General features: G+C 27.9%; 1 protein-coding gene across 1 annotated transcript; it reads right to left on the bottom strand.

Moving 5' to 3' along the window:
• Nucleotides 1-11,271: 11,271 nt before the first annotated feature.
• Nucleotides 11,272-19,978, bottom strand: LOC145832290 (heat shock 70 kDa protein 1B-like). Its single transcript, XM_082939608.1, has 9 exons — nt 19,967-19,978; nt 19,066-19,305; nt 18,590-18,713; nt 17,429-17,730; nt 16,061-16,393; nt 15,705-15,903; nt 13,656-13,852; nt 13,305-13,434; nt 11,272-11,321 (listed from the first exon to the last, which is right to left on the bottom strand). Exons 1-9 carry the CDS (start codon nt 19,976-19,978, stop codon nt 11,272-11,274), a joined length of 1,587 nt encoding a protein of 528 aa, XP_082795734.1.
• Nucleotides 19,979-22,777: the final 2,799 nt, after the last annotated feature.

Raw genomic sequence — 22,777 nt, 5'->3', positions numbered from 1 at the left:
AAAAGATTCAATTTATTTTCAACAACATTTTTTTAGTTGTATTTGTCTAACGAACAAGTATTATTTGTTTAGTGTTTCTTAATTAATTTTATACTTTATAAACCAGCAAAAAGACCTTAATCCAAGACAAAAATTGAAAAGGTTAAAATTAACAGCATTCCGAAAAACATAAGTTTCTTTAATTTATTGGAACGTTATACAGTAGAGTTTGTAACCTCGACTATATTTATAAAATGTTTATCAAATTTAGTATGTAAACTTTGAGATATGTGAAATTAACTAAGAAAGATCCAAAATATCCTACTTTTTTTTATTAGTTCTAGCACCAACCCAATCAACTTTGACTCAAAAAAGTCATAAGGTTTTCAAGCTGAATAATTCAGCTATACAATGCTGTATAAAATATGCTTTAAGAACATAGAATAAAGAAACAATCAAACGTTGAAGTTGTTAAGTCAAGAAAAATATCTGAAATACTCCCTTATTTTGGAATAAACGTTTTAACGCGATGACTTGCAAAATTGCATAAGTTTATCATACAAAAGTATTAATTTTAGCAATATTGTAACTATGCATTTGGAGCTATCTAGTAAGTTTGTTTGTGACGTCAGTCAAGAAGTTATGTTAAAAATTCATTTTTAGTAAAAAGTACAAAATCAAAAGTACATTGTATTTCATACTTGTATAATCTTGCAACCTATTACAGTGATACCATGTTTTCTGTTCAAAATTCTATGATTTTTTCGGGTGAAATGCTAAAACGTACAGATGAGACACAAGCAACACTTAGAATATGTGAAAGAGGCAGCAAAAGAATTACTACAGATGAAGATCAAGCTAAACGTAAAAGGCTAGTTTTGAAATTTACAAGATTCAATTTCGATACTCCTACACTCGATCATGCAAACGAGGAAGACCTGCCAAATGAGTTAAAAAGACGACATGAGTGGAAAGTATCTTTCCCGTCCAGTGTTCAAACAACCACAATCAAAGAAAATGCTGCAGAAAACAAAAGTTATGTTCAAGGCCAAAATGCTGATGATGACGTTTCGGTCACACTGGTTGACGTTTCTGATCCTTGGATTGGTATAAAAGAAAAACAAGTTAGAATGCTAAAGGTTAAAGAAATGGCTGAAGTGTGCGGACCTCATTACAGTTGTGGTGAAAACAAACGCGAAGTTCGAAAAGTTTTTTCGAAGCCACTATTTGTAGTCGGTCAAAAAGATTATGATTTAAAAAAATCTGTTTTTAAAGATTACAAGGCTGCGTTGAAAAGATTGAGAAGCTACCGACGTGTAAGAAATCAGACAAGCACAGTTGTTCGAAAGAAAGTCTCTTCAAAGCCACTATTCGTAGTCGGCCGTAAAACACCTAGTTAAAAAAACCACAAAAACAGCTTTAAAGATTACATTGCATGCAAGGCTGGGTTAAAGAGGTTTACTACCAACCGAAACGTAAAACAAACCCAGGTCAGCAAAAGCTTTCAGTTGAAAACAAACAGAAAAAATTTAAGAGATAGCAATCGAATATGCGAGAACACACAAATTAAAAGAGTTAAAAAACGATTATAAGTGTTTATCGTAAAAAGCTCCAAGTTAGTTTACATCACTGTTATTTTTATTTAACTCTCTTTAGTAGTTCAAAATTTTAGCACTATACTTATTAAAACTTTTAAATAAATATTTTAGTATGTTTTTTACACTATGTTACATTTTAGTCAATAATACAAAGTTTTTACATGTGACTGTACCAAAATAGTTTTGTTTAAGGTGCAATTTTTAAAAACAAAATACTTCTAGCTAGCTGTTTTTCTAAATATAAACTAAACATAATTTAAAAGTCAAGGATTCGCTTTTAATTTGTTTTCTTTTGATAATTTAGAACATATCTTTCGTATCCTGCATATATCTAATACCTCTAATGTATAATGTTTCAGTCATGTATATATAATTTGTTTAAATTATTAGTTTTAAATTAATATTAGTTAATTCTATTCATAAAATTATTCATTTTAATTATTGTTTTAGTGAATTTGTTAGACTTATGCTAATATTTTTAACTTTCAGAACCAACTTAATTTTGGTTGATCATATAAAATACTTTTTTCCGAGTTTACTACCTATTCTTCTTTTTTCTTTTTTAAAAGATATTTTCATTTTTTAAATAACCTGTTATTTTAATATAACTAAATATATACTTATTTTTTGTAACATTATTCTTTAAATCTTTTTTTTTAAAGCAACAAATTTTTATTTTTGAAATTAAATTGAAATGCTGTTTTTGAGAATGAATTTAAAGTTCGTTATCTTTGTCTAGAGTTTTTTTTTTAATTTTTCGCTGTGTTAACTTATGTTTTGAAACTAAAATAATAATTCAAATACCACTTTTTATTGATCATAAACTAAACGAGACATCTACCTTTAAAATGGTTTAAAAAAGTATTTATTTAACTTCTTAAGATATTTATTACTGTATATTTTGCTTAATGACGTTTAATTATTAACATTTTTTAAGTTTTTTTAGTTCGCTATAATTAGTTTAATGAAATGTTTTTCTTATTAAAAAGAAAAGGAAACTATGTTTCCAAAGAGTTGCAGCCAATTTTTATCAATTAAATTTAAATTAGATTGTAAACAGTATTATTAATAAACATTAGCTACAACTCTTTATACGGAAAGCTTTATAGCTAACTTTTAGCTATGTCGGATGCACCTTTTGTAAAGTTTAAAAAATATGTTACTTTCTTAACTTTAAGTAAAAATAAAATCACATATTTTTTAAACTTTACAACTGCCTGCTCGTTGGTCTTTCTGCTGAAATTGGTTAAAAATTGAGATATCTCTGGAGACTCAATCCAATTGACTAAAGTGCATCAACTATAAAACAAATTAAAATCATACAACTAATGCAAACTTTAATTTCTTTGATAAAGCCATAATGTTGTGTCACTTAAATATTGTATAAGCTTGTATATAGTATTCAAGAAAAATATTAGGTTATAAAAAAAAAGTACATCAAAAGTTGATTTTATCAAAATAAACGGCATTACATTAATTTATCTCTGCAAAAAATATATAACATATACTATTTGTAAAACAATTTAAATACTTTACAAAAGTTGACACCTGATTTTAAACAGTGTTGTTTAATTTCAACTTTAAAAAAGTCCAAAGCTTAGTATTCTTTATAAATTTTTGTACCTAATTTTTATAATCTTCAATCAAACTTTGTTGTGTTGCTTTAAAAGTAAAACGTTTCAGGAATATACACATAACTTTCATAACTATATTTTTTGTCTTAATAATTTATGTTTTTACTTTTAGATTTTGTGTATGATTAGATGTTTAGCATCAAAAGACTGTAACTGTAGGGTTATGTAGCTCATTTTATAGTATTCCATTATCTATTACCTATAGTATATTACAGATCGTTTAATGTTTATAAATATTATAAATAAAATTAAATAAGGATTTATTCTTCATGAGCTATCTTATTTAACCCAATCACTATGTCTTTGATTTTACGTTGAGACTTCAAATCAAATTAAGTCATTAGTTCAAAGATGAAGTATTAGGTCAAACTTTAGACAATAGATTAAAGATAAGACAACAACTATATCCTCACATGTTGTTTTCATAGTTTTTAAAGGGTAGTTTGAAAGGGTTGTAACCACCTCGTTGGAAGCCTACGGGTTCCTTCCTTCTATTGTTTTCCACCCCGCAATGATCTCTTGGGTTATTTTAGGCCAATTCCTATGGGTTTCTTTATCGACAGTACGTCGTCGCACATGTTCCGCTGAAAATTTCTGCTGTAAACCTTCGTTTACGCCCCCTCTGGAACTTTGCTCCTTGTTGGGCAATTACAGATTACATCATGTGAGTTCAGCTCACTTTGATTTTTTTTTTCATTCAAATTTGCAATAGTTTTAGAATGCTGATGAGGCAGCTGAGAACCAATAGTGGGAAAATCTTTATCAGTAATTTGGAGGTCAACTAATGTTTCATACGATAGAAAAAACCAGTTACTGAGTCGCTAACATATACAACACTGAGTGATCTAACGGATCCACTATTTAGAATCTGTCCGGATCTGGTTCCGCATTTATTTTTTAATTTAATATCCGGCCGGATCCGGTTCCGGATCCTAAATGTTTTATGTAGTTTCGATAAAGAACACACTTATAAAAACTAATTATCATAATACCATTAGTTAGTAATAGTTGTTGAAAAAAACAAAATGTTATTGCCTAAATATTGTATTGTAACACTAGGAAAAAGAAAGTTGTAAAAAAAAAACTAACTTATATGAAATCTCAGTTTAAGTGTTAAATAACAAGCTACTTATACGACTAAAGTTGAATTTTGTACCTTGTATGACTTAAAAGAAAAAGAAAATAAATGTAACAATGCTTTAAAAAATGACTAACTTTATTTATTTTAAGCTTTACATTATACTTTTATTTATGTGAGTTCGAACTATAAGATGAACAATAAGTTCTTTAGCAACTGTTTATGTTTACAAATATAAAATTAAGTAATCTAGTAAATAACATTTACTCGTATCAACGCCATTAAGCTACAAAGAAACCTACTCTTGTTTGTTCAAGTTGCTATAAAGATATAAATGTTTTTCGCCAGTTTTTGGAAGCAATCGATTTCGCTTTTGTTCGCACAAGTTACCAGCTTCTGAAAATAACCTTTCAGAATAAACAGAAAATGGTAGTGCCGAAAGATACCTTTTTGCAAACCTGGCAAGATGTGTGTATTTATCTTGTTTGAGTTTTACCAAGACAAGACTTCAGCTTCTTTAATTTCTCCAGCAAATATTTTTTTTCAGGAACAAAAACTTAATTTCTGTCTCAATCTCTTGATCAACTGAATCCTGTTGCTCACTATCGTGAGTGTTTGCACTTGTTTTATATTTAAATGTAGAATAGAACGACAAAAAGTTTTTGGGAACATCGTTTTTAGGTAGTTTAGCTTTAAGTTTATTAGCCCTTACTAGAAGAACTTGACTACTTTGACCAGTCTCACAGCAACTATGATTTTTTACTTTAAAGTTCGAAAAGTTTTTTCGAAGCCACTATTTGTAGTCGGTCAAAAAGATTATGATTTAAAAAAATCTAATTTCAAAGATTACAAGGCTGCGTTGAAAAGATTGAGAAGCTACCGATGTGTAAGAAGTCAGAAAAGCAAAGTTGTTCGAAATGTAGTTTCTTCGAAGCCACTATTCGTAGTCGGCCGTAAAACACCTTGTTCAAAAAACCACAAAAATAGCTTTAAAGATTACATTGCATGCAAGGCTGGGTTAAAGAGATTTACTGCTAACCGAAACGTAATACAAAACCAGGTCAGCAAAAGCTTTCAGTTGAAAACAAACAGAAAAAAGTTAAGAGAGAGCAATCGAATATGCGAGAACACACATATTAAAAGAGTTAGAAAACGATTATAAGTGTTTATCGTAAAAAGCTCCAAGTTAGTTTACATCACTGTTATTTTATTTAACTCTCTTTAGTAGTACTTAATTTTAGCACTATAGGTATTAAAACTTTTAAATAAACTTTTCAGTACGTTTTTCTCACTTTGATGTATTTTAGTCAATAACACAACGTTTTTTTCATGTGATTGTAATAAAATAGTCTTTTTTTGAAGTTGTAATTTTAAAAAACAAAATATTTCTAGCTAGCTTAAAACATAACTTATACTCATGGATCTGCTTTCAATTTGTTTTCTTTTGATAACTTAGAACATATCTTTTGTATCCTGCATATATCTAATAGCTCTAGTATGTAATTTTTCTTACATGTATAGATAGTTTGCTTAAGTTATTAGTTTTAAAATGTTAGTTAACTTAATTAAAAAAATAATTACTTTTAATTATTGTTTTAGTGATTTTGTTTGACTTATATTATCATTTTATAATTTATAGAATCAATTTAATTTTTGTTAATCATATAGTAGACTTTGATTGTTATTTACTATCTAACATTTAACAAACTATTTTTTGCCCTTTTTTTTAAAAGATAATGTCAGTTTTGAAATAATCTGTTATTATAATATAACTAAATAAATTTTTATTATTTGTAACATAATTCTATAATTTTTTTTATTGTAAACAAGCAACAGTTTTTTATTTTAATAATTAAATTGACATGTTGTTCTTGAGATTTTATTTAAAGTTCGTTTTCTTTGTCTAGAGTTTTTTTTTTCTTGCTGTGTTAACTTATGTTTGAAACTAAAATAGTTAATAGTTTAAATACCACTTTTTATTAATATTCTTGAACTAAACAAGACAACTACCTTTAATATGGCTTAAAAAAGTACTTATTTAGCTTTTTAACAATTTTATCACAGTAAATTTTGCATCAAGGACGTTTAATTATTAACATTTCTTAAGTTTTTTTAGGTCGTTATATTTAGTTTAATAAAATGTTTATTTTGTTAAAAAAAAAAGGAAACTATGTTTCCAAAAAGTTGCAGCCAATTTTTATTAATTGAATTTTAATTAGATTGTAAACAGTATATTTAATAAACATTAGCTACAACTCTTTATATGGAAAGCTTCATAGCTAACTTTTAGCTATGACGGATGCACCTTTTGTAAAGTTTAAAAATATATTACTTTCTTAACTTTAAGTAAAAATAAAATACATGCTTTTAAACTTTACAACTGCCTGCTCGTTGGTCTTTCTGCTGAAATTGGTTTAAAATTGAGATCTCTGGAGACTCAAACTAATTGACTAAAGTGCATCGACTATAAAACAAATTAAAATCATACAACTAATGCAAACTTTAATTTCTTTGATAAAACCATAATGTTGTGTTACTTAAATATTGTATAAGCTTGTATATAGTATTCAAGAAAAACATTAGGTTAAAAAAAAAGTACATCAAAAGCTGATTTTCGTAAAAATAAACGGCATAACATTAATTTATCTTAGCAAAAAATATAATATATTCTATTTTGAAATAATTTAAATACTTTACAACAGTTAACACCTGGTTTTTAACAGTGTTGTTTAATTTCAACTTTAAAAAATTCAAAGCTTAGTATTCTTTATAAATTTTTGTATCTAATCTTTATAATCTCTTACCAAACTTTGTTGTGTTGCTTTAAAAGTAAAACGTTTTAGGAATATACAAATAACTTTCATAACTATATTTTTTGTCTTAATAATTTATGTTTTTCCTTTTAAATTTTGTGTATGATTAGATGCTTAGTATCAAAACACTGCAACTGTGGGGTTATGTAGCTCATTATGTATTATCTTTACAGATCGTTTAATGTTTTTAAACAACTTAAATTAAATTAAATAAGGATTTATTTTTCATGAGCTATCTTATTCAACCCAATCACTATGTCTTTGATTCTACGTTTAGACTTCAAATCAAATTAAGTCATTAGTTTAAGGATGAAAAACTAGGTGAAACATAAGACAACAGATTAAATATAAGACAAAAACTTTGTTGTAGTTAGTTACAATATCGGTATGTTTTTAGGTGAGATGTTTCATCTGAAAAACACTCAAAAAAAGATTATCAAGTCACCAGCTAGAACCATATATGGACGTCAGCTGCGGAATAGTTTATTAGTTTTAAACAATCTTGACTAGTTCTTCAACCCAGCAGTTCTATAATGCAGAATAAAGATTGAAAGATCAAAGATAAAGCGCTTTACACAAGATTTGTAAAGAGTTCAAAAACTCTAACCCTAAAAATCCGGGAATACCGACCTCTTTTAGTTAGTAACAAATGTCTACTTTAGAATCAGAGCGACGGTCATCCTATCAGCTGTAAATTCTAGGCGCTTCTGATCGGCTAAAATTTTATATAGCTTTATTTTAAGTTTAAAATATATAAATTCTTTTATATTATTTGTTATATGTTTTGACCAGTAGTTATTACGGCCATCATCAACAGAGTTAAAATGTTTCGCAATACCAATGAAAATTAATAAACTTTACCTCAAGATCAACATCAACAGCATCCGAGACAACCTACGACCGGTTTCATCCTAGTTAGGACCCATCAGGCAGGCATAGTCGCGAGAAACCGCTGCTGTAATGTTTACCAAGCGGGCTTAAGTACGAAGTACTGAAACGACCGTTTGCGGGCAAAGGTGTTGAATTACTTCGTACTTAAGCCAGCTTGGTAAACATTACAAAAGCGGTTTCTCGCGACTATGCCTGCCTGATGAGTCCTAATTAGGACGAAACCGGTCGTAGGTTGTCTCAGATGCTGTTGATCTTTAGGTAAAGTTCATTAATTTTTATATGTTTTGAAAAGGGTACATATCAAAATTTTTGGGTAAAATTGGTCAGGGATAGGTTAAGATGTTATTAATAAACTGCTGTAATAATACTTTAGCTCATTTGCATAATATTATGTATACAAAATTTCCAAAACCTTACTACTGCAGCCGACCCGCGCTCATGTGCAAAAAGTGGGACAGGAGTGGAGGGATAATTAATCACAATCAAATTATAACCAGAATCGATAGTTCACGTAGTTTCTCTCAGAAAATAAGTAATTTTTTTAATGTAGTAAAATTCCATTTCAACCAGTGATGATTCAAATGTGCTTAATGGTAGCTATAGAGATCTATTAAGCCAAGAAATTTGTGATTCCGTAAACAATTTTGGTGATCTTTTAAATGGTGCCGCTACCGGTCAACTAATTACGAGTGAAGCTAAAAAACCGTATCCCTCTTTCGGTAGTTACAACACGAATTAATGAGCGACTTGTCTAAGGTTGATTAAAGGACCATAATGCACCATGGAGGCTAAAACTAGAATTACATTTAATATTTTAAATAGTTAATTTTTGCTCTAAATACCTTTTCTTAAAATTTAAATTTGATTTTTTATTTTTTTGATTGGTATTTTATTGTCTTTTCTCAAGTTCACTCGTTTGTTTTTTTGAATAATTAATTTTGTGAGTATATATTTTGTTTTGAAACGGAAATTAGTGAAATTCCAAAACAATGTCAAATAAATCTGTTACATGGAAATATTGTTTTTGTATTTAAATAGTATCTAGAAGTATAAACACAGTTTTTAAATAAATTACATGTGGTAATGTAAACAAACACTTAGTTTTTCTATACAAGAAAGACAGATAAAAATATATCTCCTTCAGTATCTGAAAACTTTTTACTAGTGGTTGCAAAAACACTACTATAAAATATATATTTGACAATACAAAATAAGTGCTACTGAAACAGAAGAATATAGAGGAAACTACAGATAAACAACTAAAGAGCAACCTCAAGTTTGTTGACTTAAATAGTAATTTAAATGACTACAATAAAAAAAAATAATCAAAAAATAATAATTTCATTAATTCTAGCAATCAACATTGACTCAAAAAAACATATGGTTTTCAAGCTGAATAACTCAGTTATACAAAGCTGAATTCCAATATAATACAATAAGCGACTTGCCTCAGGTTGATTGAAAGATCATAATGCGCCAGGAAGGCTTTAAAGCAAGGTTTTCCAAACTTTTTTTTCATAAGTCTCCTTTGAAGACATCAATAAATAATGGCACCCTCAAATAACATTTCTCAAAAAACTACCCAAGATCTTTTTTTCAGCTCTTCATCACCATTTCATAATATCTAGTGCAAGTTTTGAATTATAGCCTTATGCACCTCTTTGCAGCTTTTGACCTTCCTAACTTTATAAGAGGCCCACTTTGGGAAGCCCTGATCAAGTGTTAGTTTCAAAAATACCCTTAAATACTCTTAAGAATTTTTTTTTTGGTTTTTATCATGAACTATAGAATATCTAGTGCTAGTTTCAAATTATGACCCCTTTACTATTCACGGCACTCGCTTTCGTTTCAATATTTTTCGAGAATGGGTTGTACAACCTCAGAAAACTTCTGTTTTTCCGCGTCTCCGTGAGCCATCGATTCTCACCACAATCTGATTATGTGGAAGCATCTCAATCACCACTCCACTCATGTCCCATTTACCGGATGGGCACCGCTTTGGTTCTGAAGTAAACAACTACTGCCAACATACAGAGGTTGCAACTTCCTAGCATTGTGCTTAATCACTTCTTCAAATATCTTTTCAAAAGAAGTTGTTTCAAATATTTAATTAAATAGATGACGTCCTAGTAAGTTTTCCATATTTTGATCAGATAAATATTTTTTGCAACATTTAAATTTACCTGAAGTTATATACTTAGTTTTTATACTTCGTTGTACGATAAAATTTCATCTTTAATATTCTAAATACTATAGGTCCATATGAGGGAGTTTAGAGAACACTTGTATACCGACAAAGAAGCAATAAGCTAACAGGTTCAAAGAGAGTATGAATATTATACAGAAGCAAATAGAAATAAGAAACTCAAAACTAAATCGTAGATATAACCGACAAAACCCTAAAAATATAGCAACATAAATTAGTGGTGATCGCTATAAACAGCACTAATAAACTAAATAATTTAAAAAACATTTTTTAATCAGATTTTTTCCACTTTGTTTTGGTTTGTGAAATTACACTAACTTGCATAAAATTAAATCATTTTTAAAGCTAACAAAACTATCTAACTTTCATATACTTAATTAAAACCTAAGTCATTTGGGTTTGAATTTTATTAAAGAAAATTTACTTGAATGCTTTAATAAACACAAAATTTACTTGGTAAAATCTCTTTGTAGTTTGTTAGTTCTTACATAAATATTGACAACTAGTGATAGGGCAGAATATAAGAATATATATATACCAAAGAACTTAGGTTCCAAGGCAATTAGCTTTTACGTATACAATATATAAAAATTAAAGCTTTTCTCCGTTGATAATCGTGACTTTGTTTAATAAAATAAAACTATTTTTATTAAATTAGAAATTAATTTTAAAGTTGAGTCAGTATAAAAGCGAAGAACTACGTTTTATAAAAAACGTATTATTAACTTAAGTTATAAAAACTAAAAAACATAACTACTTAAGTTTATAGACGATGTAAAACTTTTTACAGTTAGACCTTATCAGTTACATACATTAGCTACTATTATGTAAAGTAATATTAAATGATAATGTGATTTTATTATAATATAATAGAGCTAAGATTACAAAAAACTACTAATACAACTTAACAGACTAATCATTTTGCATGTTGATTGTTTGAGGTTAAATTATTATACTCTTTGCACATGTAAAATATTGAATTAACTGTCCGTCTTTTATAAAGGTTTATTTTAAACAGGGCCTTTTATATAAAAAATTCAATACGTATTAAAAATTAACTCTTTCTGAAGAATCAATCCATTTCCTCAATGGTCGGTCCTCCGACAGGAGAAGCTGTATCACCTACAAAATATAACTTTTTGTTACTAAAAGAAATCAAAATAACCAAACATCAGAAACCAATTTAGCTTGAGAAAACGGGTAGCTGTCAAAATTGTACGAGCGTAAAAAATTGCACGAGGAGACAAAATTGCACAAGTGCACAAAGTTGCACGAAGATACTTTTGCACGGAGACAACTTTGCACGGGTTAAATTTTATTAATTTTATTTATTTTTTTATTATTATTTCATTTTATTTAGTTTTTTTTTTACTATCACTGTTACCCCTAACCCTTACCTTCGGTCAGTAATTTTTTTATTTTTTTTTTTTATAAAATTATTTTTTAGTTTTTTTTTTTCTGTTTTATTCTGTATTAATTTTTTTCTGTATCTTTTTACTCTCGTACAAAAATGTAACTCGTGCAAAATTGATCCTTGGTGCAAAATCGTCTTCGTGCAATTTTGTTCCCTCGTGCAAACTTGGCTTCGTGCAATTTAGTAACCTCGTGCAATTTCGTCTTCGTGCAGTTTAGACCCGTTCCCTGAGAAAACACATCTAGTTTTTGCAAGCATATTAAGTATTAGTATACTCATTATAAGTAAATAAACTTTTTCGGATTGTCAAAACAAACTACATGTCATTGATTTAGTTTTTTAGTTACTAAAAGTTGATGAGCTAATCCAAAAAAACCATCAAGGACTGTTTCTACTACACAGCCTTAATAAAAAAACTTAAAAGGAAACAATTCGTGAGTTTAGTAAAATTACTTAGCTAAGTACAAGTTTTTTAGTTTTTTGATAAATCGAAGTACGTTTAAATTAAAATCATAAAAAATTAATATTAATCAGCTTTAAAAATAAACAAAAAGCTAAACACTTGCTCGGCATAAAAGTTTATCAAATTTTTAAATGTTATCGTTGGAGTTAATACAGGGGCGTATTTAATTGCCAAGCAAACCTTGTTTTTCAAATACTCATCTGTTTTAAGGATTATAGGAAAAATATAGTAGCAAGTAGAAAATATTCTCTTATGCCTCCAATTACTTGATAAAACTGTTTAGGATTGTATAAAAAAAATACTTGATCTACAACCAAGATAACTTTACTATTTTCCAGTTCATAACTTGCATTAATCGAGCAAGAGTTCTTAAAAAAAAGACAAAGTTTAATTTACTATTATTTTTTAAAGAAACTTAAAACTGGCCTAAAAGCTCGAAATGACAATAATATAAAAATAAACTGAAAAGCTTATACAAAAAGTTCTAATTGAAACATAGAAGCTAAGTTTATATAAAACTAGTACTGATCAAAAAAGCAGCTACGTATTTTTTTTTTCAAAGTACATTTACTACTGTAAACAAATAAAGCACCTTAAAATCTAAACTTTATACTTTATATAAACTTTATATACAGACTAAGAGAATGTGGAAAATTTTTGGTAAAAATAAGTAATATTTTAGAGCGGGGTAGGGCTAAATAACAAAAAGACTTTCTAAAAGGCCTTAAGAAATTAAAAAAAAATTAAAATATACCATTTAAATGCAATTAATAAAGATAATGAAGGCAAAAAAAAAATTAAACTAATTTTTATAAAGATTACTCATAGTTGTTTAAAATAGCCATTTTCTAGTATGTTTGAAAATTTATTTACCTATATATCAAAGATTCTTTTGAGATTTAATAATAAAATAAAATTCGTACTATAATGTTCAATTATTTAACAATATACAGTAACTAATAATGATTCAAATATACTTAAGAGAGATAATTTTAATTAATACAGGATTCAAATTGCTGAATTTTAGTTGTCGGTATATAAATCAGAGTAAGTGCCACCAATAGAGAGTTAGTAAAAATGTTTGTATATTTACTATATTTCAACAGAAAAGTAGTATGCTAATATATGATAATAATAACTAAGCTATATTATCATTGTTCTAAGTTATTTTCATTAATAAAATAATATTGATGATAAAGCTTTTAAAATTAACATCAAATAATCAAACCGGTAGCTCCTTCCTGATGTAATCTTGTCATTATGGGGTTTGCAACTTGTTCAAGCTCTTTGAATTTCAATAACAGTTCACTTTTCTTTGCTTCAGTATTTGATGACAACCAACTTTCTGCTTCATTAGACTGTAAAGATTTATATATAACAAGATAATAATTTAAATTAAGATAAGTGTAAAAGTTGTGTCTACCTTTAAGTAAATTCTCAAAAAAAAAAACTAACTCTACAATACAAATTCAATACACTTTTATTGAATGTGCCTAACAATTTATTTTACCTTACAAAAGATACTTCTTACAGTTTAACAATGTACATATATATATCGGAAAATTATTAAAATATAAACTTTTTGAATGAGCAAGTTTTGTTCAGCTTCTGAAAGCTTATCTTTCAACACATCATCTTCACAAATCTGTTTCAAACTGAACACGTAAGATTCTAAATTGTTCCTTGCAAGCATGCTGTCTCTCAACTCTTCGTCTTGTTTTTTGTATCTTTCCGCATCTTTAACCATTCTATCTATTTCCTCTTTTGTTAAGCGACCTAAAAAAAAACTATGTTCAAATGTTTTAAAGAGGTATTAAAACAACAGATAAGTTGTATATTTGTATCCTTTACGTACTAATCACAAGAAGTCTTTTGTGATTAGAAATTAAAACAAAAAGTATTCTTTATAATTTGTCCTGGACAAGACGTTAAAAGTTATCCCTGGTGTGCGAATCGATAGCCGAAAGGTTCTTCGTACACCAGGTCCTAGGACCAAATATTTTGAGCATATTTTTTTGTAGTTCAATAAACTACAAATATCATATATTATGCTAAGTTTACTTTATATTCTTGTAAAATTGAAAGAAAACTGTAGAAGATATATTTTCAATGGAATAGTCTACTTAAAGTTTCCTTAGGGAATCCATTTAATTTTCCGAATTTTTAGTATTTTATCTCAAAAACTAGTTTTAACTAAAAAAAAGTCCTAAAAAGTAATTGTTAAATAAGTCAACGATCTTGAAAATGAGATCAACATGTAAAAAACCCCTCTATGCTCTAAAATTAACAATAAAAATCATAATCATTACAACATTAAATAAACAAACAAACTTCTGTTATTATAGTTTTTTATTTACAATATTTATGATGGGTAACATTATAACACAATATAAGTTTTGTTTCTATAAGACATATTGAAAAAGTCTAGAAACATAAAAAAAATAATATCTAAACTTCATACAAGTAGAAATAACTGTTCAAATTATATATTTAATCGTTTGCTAACAAAAGATCCTAGTAAAACAAGTTCACTGATATATACATAAAAACAAATTATACAGCAATCTTCCTTTATTGTACCATTATATGTTTCTGTGTGTTAACAAATCAACACACTTCAAACGGGTTCTGTAAAAAATAATTACTGAAGAATAGAAGCATAGAATTAAGTAGGTATAAACATGTTTTCATTAAATTAAAATAAAATAATTTCTACAGATTTTTACAAGTTAATAGTTAATAATAGGTAAAATACTTCATGTTAAATCCGACTGTTATAAAACTGTATAATATTTGTTATTATTAAGTATAAATTAAGTAAAGTAAACTAAAATACACAACAAAACAACAAATCATAATATAAAAGAACCACTTACTTTGATGGTAAGAATAACTGATTCAAATTTATTTTACTGTTGTCAATTATTTAACAAAATACATCCAATATTTACGTCACAATATATATGAAGATTAAGAAAACTATTTAATTTGTATTCCAAAGTTAGTTAATTTAGTCTTTATGTTAAAGAAAGCAGTAAAGCGCTTTAATATAAAAAGTAGTATGTAATCTATTTTGAATAAAAATGGAACAACAACCATTAATTAGTGAATCAATAAAAACTCAGCAACGGTAAAGACAATAAAAGTCACAGGAACTTGATACAACGTGTGTTTTATATATTAAATGTTTGTAATGATTAAATCTAAAAATATAACAAAATCAAAGTTAGATACAATTAGGAAGCAGATTTAGTTTGAATGTAAAAATTTATAATATAAAAATTTAAAATTTAAGAAAACAAAGCACAAAAAAAACAAACTTGTTGTTAAGCTTACAAAGCACTGACCGATAAATTAAGTTACAGCGACATACATAAAATCACAATGACTTAAATTACATATATATTGTATATAATAATAATTAAAATAATTGATTGTTGTTTTATAAAGAAGCAGTCGGGTGTTTAAATGAAAGATCCATTATGATATTTTAAGTGTTTAATAATTAAACTGTGACATATATAAAGGTTAAAATATAAAACATAAAACAACAAGGTGGTCATATGCTAAGTATAAATCTGCAGTACAATAAGAAATATCTTTCTGAAGCTAATAAAGTATTTACAACCTTTGTCATTGGTTATTTTGATGTTATTTTTCTTTCCGGTGCTTCGGTCAACTGCAGAAACATTTAAAATTGCATTGACATCCACGTCAAATGTAACTTCAATTTGCGGCACACCCCTGGGAGCCGGTGGAATTCCAGATAACTCGAACTTTCCCAGCAGATTGTTGTCTTTGGTCAACGTTCTTTCTCCTTCGAACACCTGTTGAAAAACCAGCTGATACTTTTTTTTTGTTTTGCCATGCAACTTTTTAAAACTAAAAAACAAATTGTATTGAGTTTTACAACTTTTACTTAGGACTTCTTTATACCTTCAGTAAAAAAAAAGCAAAAAATACAAAATATTAAAAACAAAACACCTGTATAAGAACACCGGACTGGTTGTTGGAGTAGGTGGTGAAAATCTTGGTCTCTTTCGCGGGCACGGTCGTGTTTCTGGGTATCAGGGCGGTCATCACGCCTCCGGCAGTTTCAATGCCCAGAGAAAGAGAAGCGACGTCGAGGAGGAGGAGATCTTGCACTTGCTGCGAAGTGTCGCCCGTCAGCACTGCGGCCTGAACTGCGGCACCGTACGCCACCGCCTCGTCCGGGTTTATCGACTTGTTCAGGGGTTTCCCGTTGAAATATTCCGTGAGGAGCTTTTGAACTTTGGGGATGCGCGTGGAACCTCCGACGAGCACGATTTCTTCTATCTGTTTTGTAGTTATTTTTTGGAAAGCAATTACTTCAGGCTATAACTAAAACATTTAGCTAAATTTAACAAAATTAAAAATTAAATTAAATTGAAGAAAGTATATTTTCTGCTTAACTTTTTAAAGATTAATTATAAACCAGGTACGTAACTTGGTACATTTCTGCAAACCTGCAGAAACGTATACAATTTTGCAAAAAAAAAAACGAGATTTTGTATCAATTCTTTAGCTTAAAAGACCCTACATTCTTAGCTTTTAGTATTTTTATACTTAGTTTTGCCCTTCTGATAGATAATTTTGAAATACAAACACTTTCTGTTACTTGTAAAGTCTAAAAATTTAAGAAAATTAAATACCTTAAAACTATATATATTTTACTCAGCTCAGATTCTCTTTATCATAAAGCAATGCAATGTAAAAAAATATTTTTAAAAGCTACAGATTTTTAAAAAGTTAATTTTTAATTTGCTACAACCCGAGAACAATAAAACAAATGAATAAAACCAGGAGCAACTCGAGCAATAACAATAACACTAGAGGTAGCACAAAGTGCCCTGTACTTCGTATTACGCCATCATGCGTCGTGCGTGTTGTTTTTTGTATTTTGCAGATTCGTAAATTTTTCGAGCTAGTTACGTCCCTGTCACAAAATGAAACCCCTTCATAATACTTATCATTCTTGCACGAAATTTACTCACTTTACTTTTATAAAAACTTTTTTGAAACCCTTAATTTAAGATTATATAATAGTATTAACTGTGTTTTAAAATTTATGAAACAACAAACTTTGAATTTTACATTTCGTCTGACTAACTAGATTTTTTTTAGAAAACAACTGTACAACAAATTAAACCAAATTTTTAATTATGTATTACTCTTTTAGTATCATAATTAAAACTTAAACAAACTTCATACCTTTATTAGAAAAAAAAATTTTTGCAACTGAAGTTGTAGAAGTCGTAAAAAAATTGTACTTATATGCTTGGGAAATTTTAAACAAATAAGTTTATTCAAACCAAGAAAAACATTTCAAACTTTGTTTTTGTCCAGCTTAGCATCTACAAGCGCTTTTTCAACAGGCGCCAACGTGGCTTTGAAAAGGTCGTTGCACAGCTCTTCGAAGCGGGCTCGCGTGATGTTGGTGTAGAAGTCGATTCCGTCGTGCAGCGAATCGATTTCAATGCTGGCCTGGGTGGACGACGAAATTGTCCTTTTCGCCCTCTCGCACGCGGTGCGCAGCCTTCTCACTGCGCGCTTGTTCGCGCTCATGTCAGCGTTGTGCTTTCTTTTGAACTCGTTCATGAAGAAGTCCACCATGCGGTTGTCGAAATCCTCGCCTGGAATTCAATGTGATTTTGTATGAAATTAGAACTTTTAAGCTTGAGTCGTTTTTTAGTTTATTTCATTTTTTAGCGAAACAGGTTTCTTTTTAAAATCTGAGTAGTTTACTTGTTTGATATAGAATTTAAATAAAATAATCAAACTGAAAATCAAAGTTTATTGTTAGTTAGTAATACTAAAATGTAATAACAAACTTTTTGATGAAAGGGGCTCAATGAAACTTCAGCAGAAAATAGTTTTTATATAGGCTAACTCAGTTTTTCAGCAACTTTCATCGGCATCCTTTTATGAGCCAAGAAAAAAAAGTCGCTCTTGGGCCGCAATTATTTTTAAATATTGTAGTAATAAATATAAATTTGCATCTTCAACCACTATATATAGCATCAGTGAAGAACAGTTAATTATTTAATTAAGAGCTTAATTTTTACCTCAATATCTTTCATTTTTATTGTTTAGCTTAAAAGTACCTTGCGGACCGCAGTTTTCCAAACCCTGGGCTAAAGTCATTGATTTAGATAAAGTGTATAAACAAGTTTTTATAAACTGCACACTAGACTGTATTTGATACGAAAATATAAAAGTGGTTATATGTATATGTTTTTATAGTTTTTACTAAATATAATAAAAAGTTTGAAATACATAGATCGTCATCTGTACATGCTACATTTAAAGTAGGTAAAGTATCATGAGCAACGAACTAAATTGTTTTAAAAGTATTAGTAATAACTTACAAGAGTTGCAAATAAGTTAAGTAAATCCTTTTTTGTTATTTAGAACAAATAATAGAAATATATGTTTAGCTTTAAGTTATTGCTCTATAGTAATTCTGTGATATAAAAATAACATAAAACTTACCACCAAGATGAGTATCGCCAGCAGTTGCTTTAACTTCAAATATTCCTTCTTCAATTGCAAGAATGCTGACATCAAACGTTCCGCCACCAAGATCGAATATCAACACATTTTTTTCTTTTTTCAACTAATTAAAAACATTTACATTATTTTTTTAAGTATTGGTAATTTACAGTACAACGTTATAATACTTTAGAATAAAAGAAAACTTTTTATTTTAAAATCATATGCATTTGCATTAATCAACTAAACTATTTTGTTCAATGTTAGTTCAAAACTCATACAAATTAGTTTATTATTATATGACACTTGAAGCTTTATAATAATTTAAAATTAAAGAGCTAAAAAAAACTAGTGAATGCTTAATATATTTTTAGTAGCTACTTTAGAGATAACAAATTGAGCAAAGTACTATCAGTCAAAAAAGAAGTATTAACTAGAATTAAACAATTTTTTTCAAATATTAAACAATAAACAACTTTTTTGTCTAAACCATACGCAATAGCAGCAGCTGTAGGCTCGTTGATTATACGCAAAACATTGAGTCCGGAAATTATGCCAGCATCTTTCGTTGCCTGCCGCTGAGAATCGTTGAAGTAAGCAGGCACTGTTATCACAGCATCGCTGACTGGCTTGCCGATATAAGCTTCGGCTGTCTCTTTCATTTTGAGTAAAATCATGGAGCTGATTTCTTCAGGAAAAAACGACTTTGTTTCACCCTGAAATATTCTAGATTGAAAGATTTACACACTTTAATTTCTTTTACACAAAAAAATAGATAAATAAACAAGTTTATATAATAATAACAAAAACAAATAATTATCTAAAGAATGTTTAAAAAAACATTTATTGAAAAAAAGATGTGGTTTAGACAAAGACCGAGAAGCCAAAACTGTTTACTAAATTCCAGGTATAATTTAACGATTGAGGAAAGTTTGTCTTTACAGGGGATTATAACATCATTTTTTACCAAAAAATATTGATGCGGATAAAATAAAAATAGAAATTGAATTATAAAAGTTGAACAGTTAGTTAAAAAATGCTTTAATAAAAAGGTTACCTTCCACACAACCTAAAGTATGAAAACAATGGATTAACAAGAACGTTTCTCAATAAAAAAAGCAAATATGTCAAACTAGGAAAAATCAAGAATTCCACATAACTCTTTATAATATGAAAAATAAGACAAATATAAAAATAGTTAAATATGACAAAGGAAATGGTATTTGCTTGATTTCAAAAGATGATTATCTAAACCAACTTGACACTATTGTTGAAAATAAGACTAAGTTTAAATTAGTAGAAAAAGACAAAAGAAAAAACTAGAGACACCCCCTGAGAAAAAGAATCCAACATATAAGAGAAATAATAAAACAAAACCTCAAGCCTCATATAGACAAAAAGACATATAACAGTCTAATTACGGGTGGTAACTCGACTGGTAAATTGTATGGAACGTGTAAAGTACATAAAGAACAACACCCATTGAGACCTATTGTATCAATGTTAAATCCAACGTCATACAACTTTGCAAAATATTTTAATAAAATAAAAAAACCACATATTCCAAAACAATATTGTGTAGAAAATAATAAATAATTAAAAAAAAAATCTCCAAATACGAACGTAAAGATGGACACTACTGTATTAGCTTTGAGGTAGCTTCATTATTCACTAATGTTCATTTACTAATGACCATTTACAGATGAGTACCGATGAAGTACCTGATAATACCATACCAAAATCAAACACGATAAATATTTACTGGAGGCTTATTTCAGTATATTAAGAAATCATTCACACAAATAGATGGTGTAAGTATGGGAACCCCGTTAGCTCCTACGTTAGCAAATTATTTTATGGTAACATTAGAAAAACAACTATTTAACACTGAAGATGAAAACAATCCAGTGCTATACCTCTGATATGTGGATGACATATTCTGTATCTTTCGAAAAGATGTTTTATTTAAAAACTTACACAAAAAATTAAACAACCTACATAAATCAATAAAATTCACTTAAAGTGGAAAAGAACTCCCATTTTTGGAAATTAAAATCAAAATAACGACAGAAAAAGTAATAACGAAGGTATGCAAAAAAGAAATTAATACAGATGTTATTTTAAATTTTAGTGCAATGACACCAATTAAATGGAAAAGGGCTTGAATACTATGGTTTTTGTTTAGAGCAAAAACTATAGCTTCTACTGATACAATTTACAAACAAGAAATAACAAACTTAAAAGAAAAGTTCATAAAAATGGTTACCAAAAGAAATTCGTTGATAACGTAATTGAAAGATATATCAACAACAATAAAGAGTGCACTAATGAAAAACAAAATACTTCAAACTTCAAAAACATCCTAAAAGTACCTTACATAGGAAAACTAAGTAGTGAATATAAAAAGAAACAAGAAAAACTGTTAAACTAGTACATTGCAGACTTAAAAGTTATTTTTACCACAAGCAAAATAGGTAACTACTTCAGCAACAAAGACAAGACATCTCACGAATTGAAATCTAACGTGGTATACGAATAAAAGTGCTATAAGGATAAGAGCATCCAATATATTGGATTTACTTCGAGACCACTAATAGAAAGAGTCAAAGAACATTTAAAAAGTAAAACAGCTGTATCTGACCACATTAGTAATTGTAATAGTTGTAAAAATGAAAGAAAAACAGCTAACAGTCTTGGTATTTTAAAAGAATGTAGAAATGAACTTGAGACTCTGATCAGCAAAGCAATTATAATTAAACGTTATAATCCAATTTTAAACAAACAATTAATTAAACAGGTATTACTCCCACATTAAGAATTTTTGATTAGTTGTATATATACTTTTTTACCATGTATTAATATTTATGTAAACTCTAGTTTTACTGTAGTTTATAATTTTAATATTTAACTGTTTACATATATATCTAAATAATTAATTTTTCTTATGTATTTAGTTGTCTAACACTAATTTTTAGTTATTTTGTACAGTTTTGTAATTGATAATGACTGATGAAAAATCGAAAGGCGTCTAATAAACTATAAATTTGCAAAGTATATCTTATTATAATAGTTTTTAAAAACATACTAATTTTATTAGTCGCTTATAAGTAAAAAATTGTTATTATTAAAAATTTAATCAAAAAAAAATGTTGCAATAAAAAGCAACATTAATATTAAAATTTTTTTCTAAGAAAAACAACTACTTTAATAGCTGAGCTTATGAACAATTATATGTATAAAAAAGAAGGTTACAAAAAAATCTTACACAGTTTTAAATTAAAAAAGATATAAAATCTAGGTTTAGAAAATATTAACTGATTTAAATACTAAACAAAGATTTAAGTTTAGGAATTTAATAATCATATATTATTATTGTAAGCACAGTTTAAATATTTATAATTCCTAATTTTGACCACCAAAACTTTAGTACATTATTTATTTACTAAACAGAAATCATAGAGAGTAAAACGAAAGTAGTAAGCCAGATGAAATTAATACAAATACCAAATGCTACAACGAATAGTTTTCTATTTAAACGCCTTTGATAAGCATGTTTTATAACTAAGCTTCAATACTTGAGTAAAAAGCTGTAAAAAACAGTTATAGGTGGACAAAAAAAGTTTGAAAAATAACATATTAACGAAGTTTAGTTGAATATAAAGACAATTAGAAAAGACCCAGATCTGGAAGAGAAACCTGCAAACTGATTAATGGGATCTTTAACAATACTTAGATCAGAATATAGATTGCATCAACAAAAGAATTGTATTGATGAGCTCAAACCGACAAAATACAAGATATTTACTAGAAAAAGCCTGAAATATTAAGCTAGGAGTATTCCTGTAAACAGAATATCTTTCACATTATTGGTATTTGTGTTACACTTTTTATATAAAACTATGCTTTTTGATTTTGTTGCAATTGTGTAAATATAATTCATTTAATAAAAACCTTTTAAAAATATTAATATACAACAATTCATTGGGTAATTGTTACATCACATAGAAAAAGTGGGACGTTTTGGCTCTTTTTAGTTTGTCTACGTATCTCAAAAAAAAAAACATATAAACTTTTATTATCTTTATTTTCTAACACTATTATTATAAAAACATTTAAACCTATTTGTGCAAGCAAAAGTACGTTTATAAATCTAATCTTTATAAATAGTTATGATTGTTGTTTGTCGCT

The sequence above is a fragment of the Thalia democratica genome, chromosome 3 (genome assembly GCF_965202585.1).
Source record: "Thalia democratica chromosome 3, ktThaDemo2.hap1.1, whole genome shotgun sequence".
Lineage (NCBI taxonomy): Eukaryota > Metazoa > Chordata > Thaliacea > Salpida > Salpidae > Thalia > Thalia democratica.
This window is presented reverse-complemented; position numbering and strand designations above follow the sequence as displayed.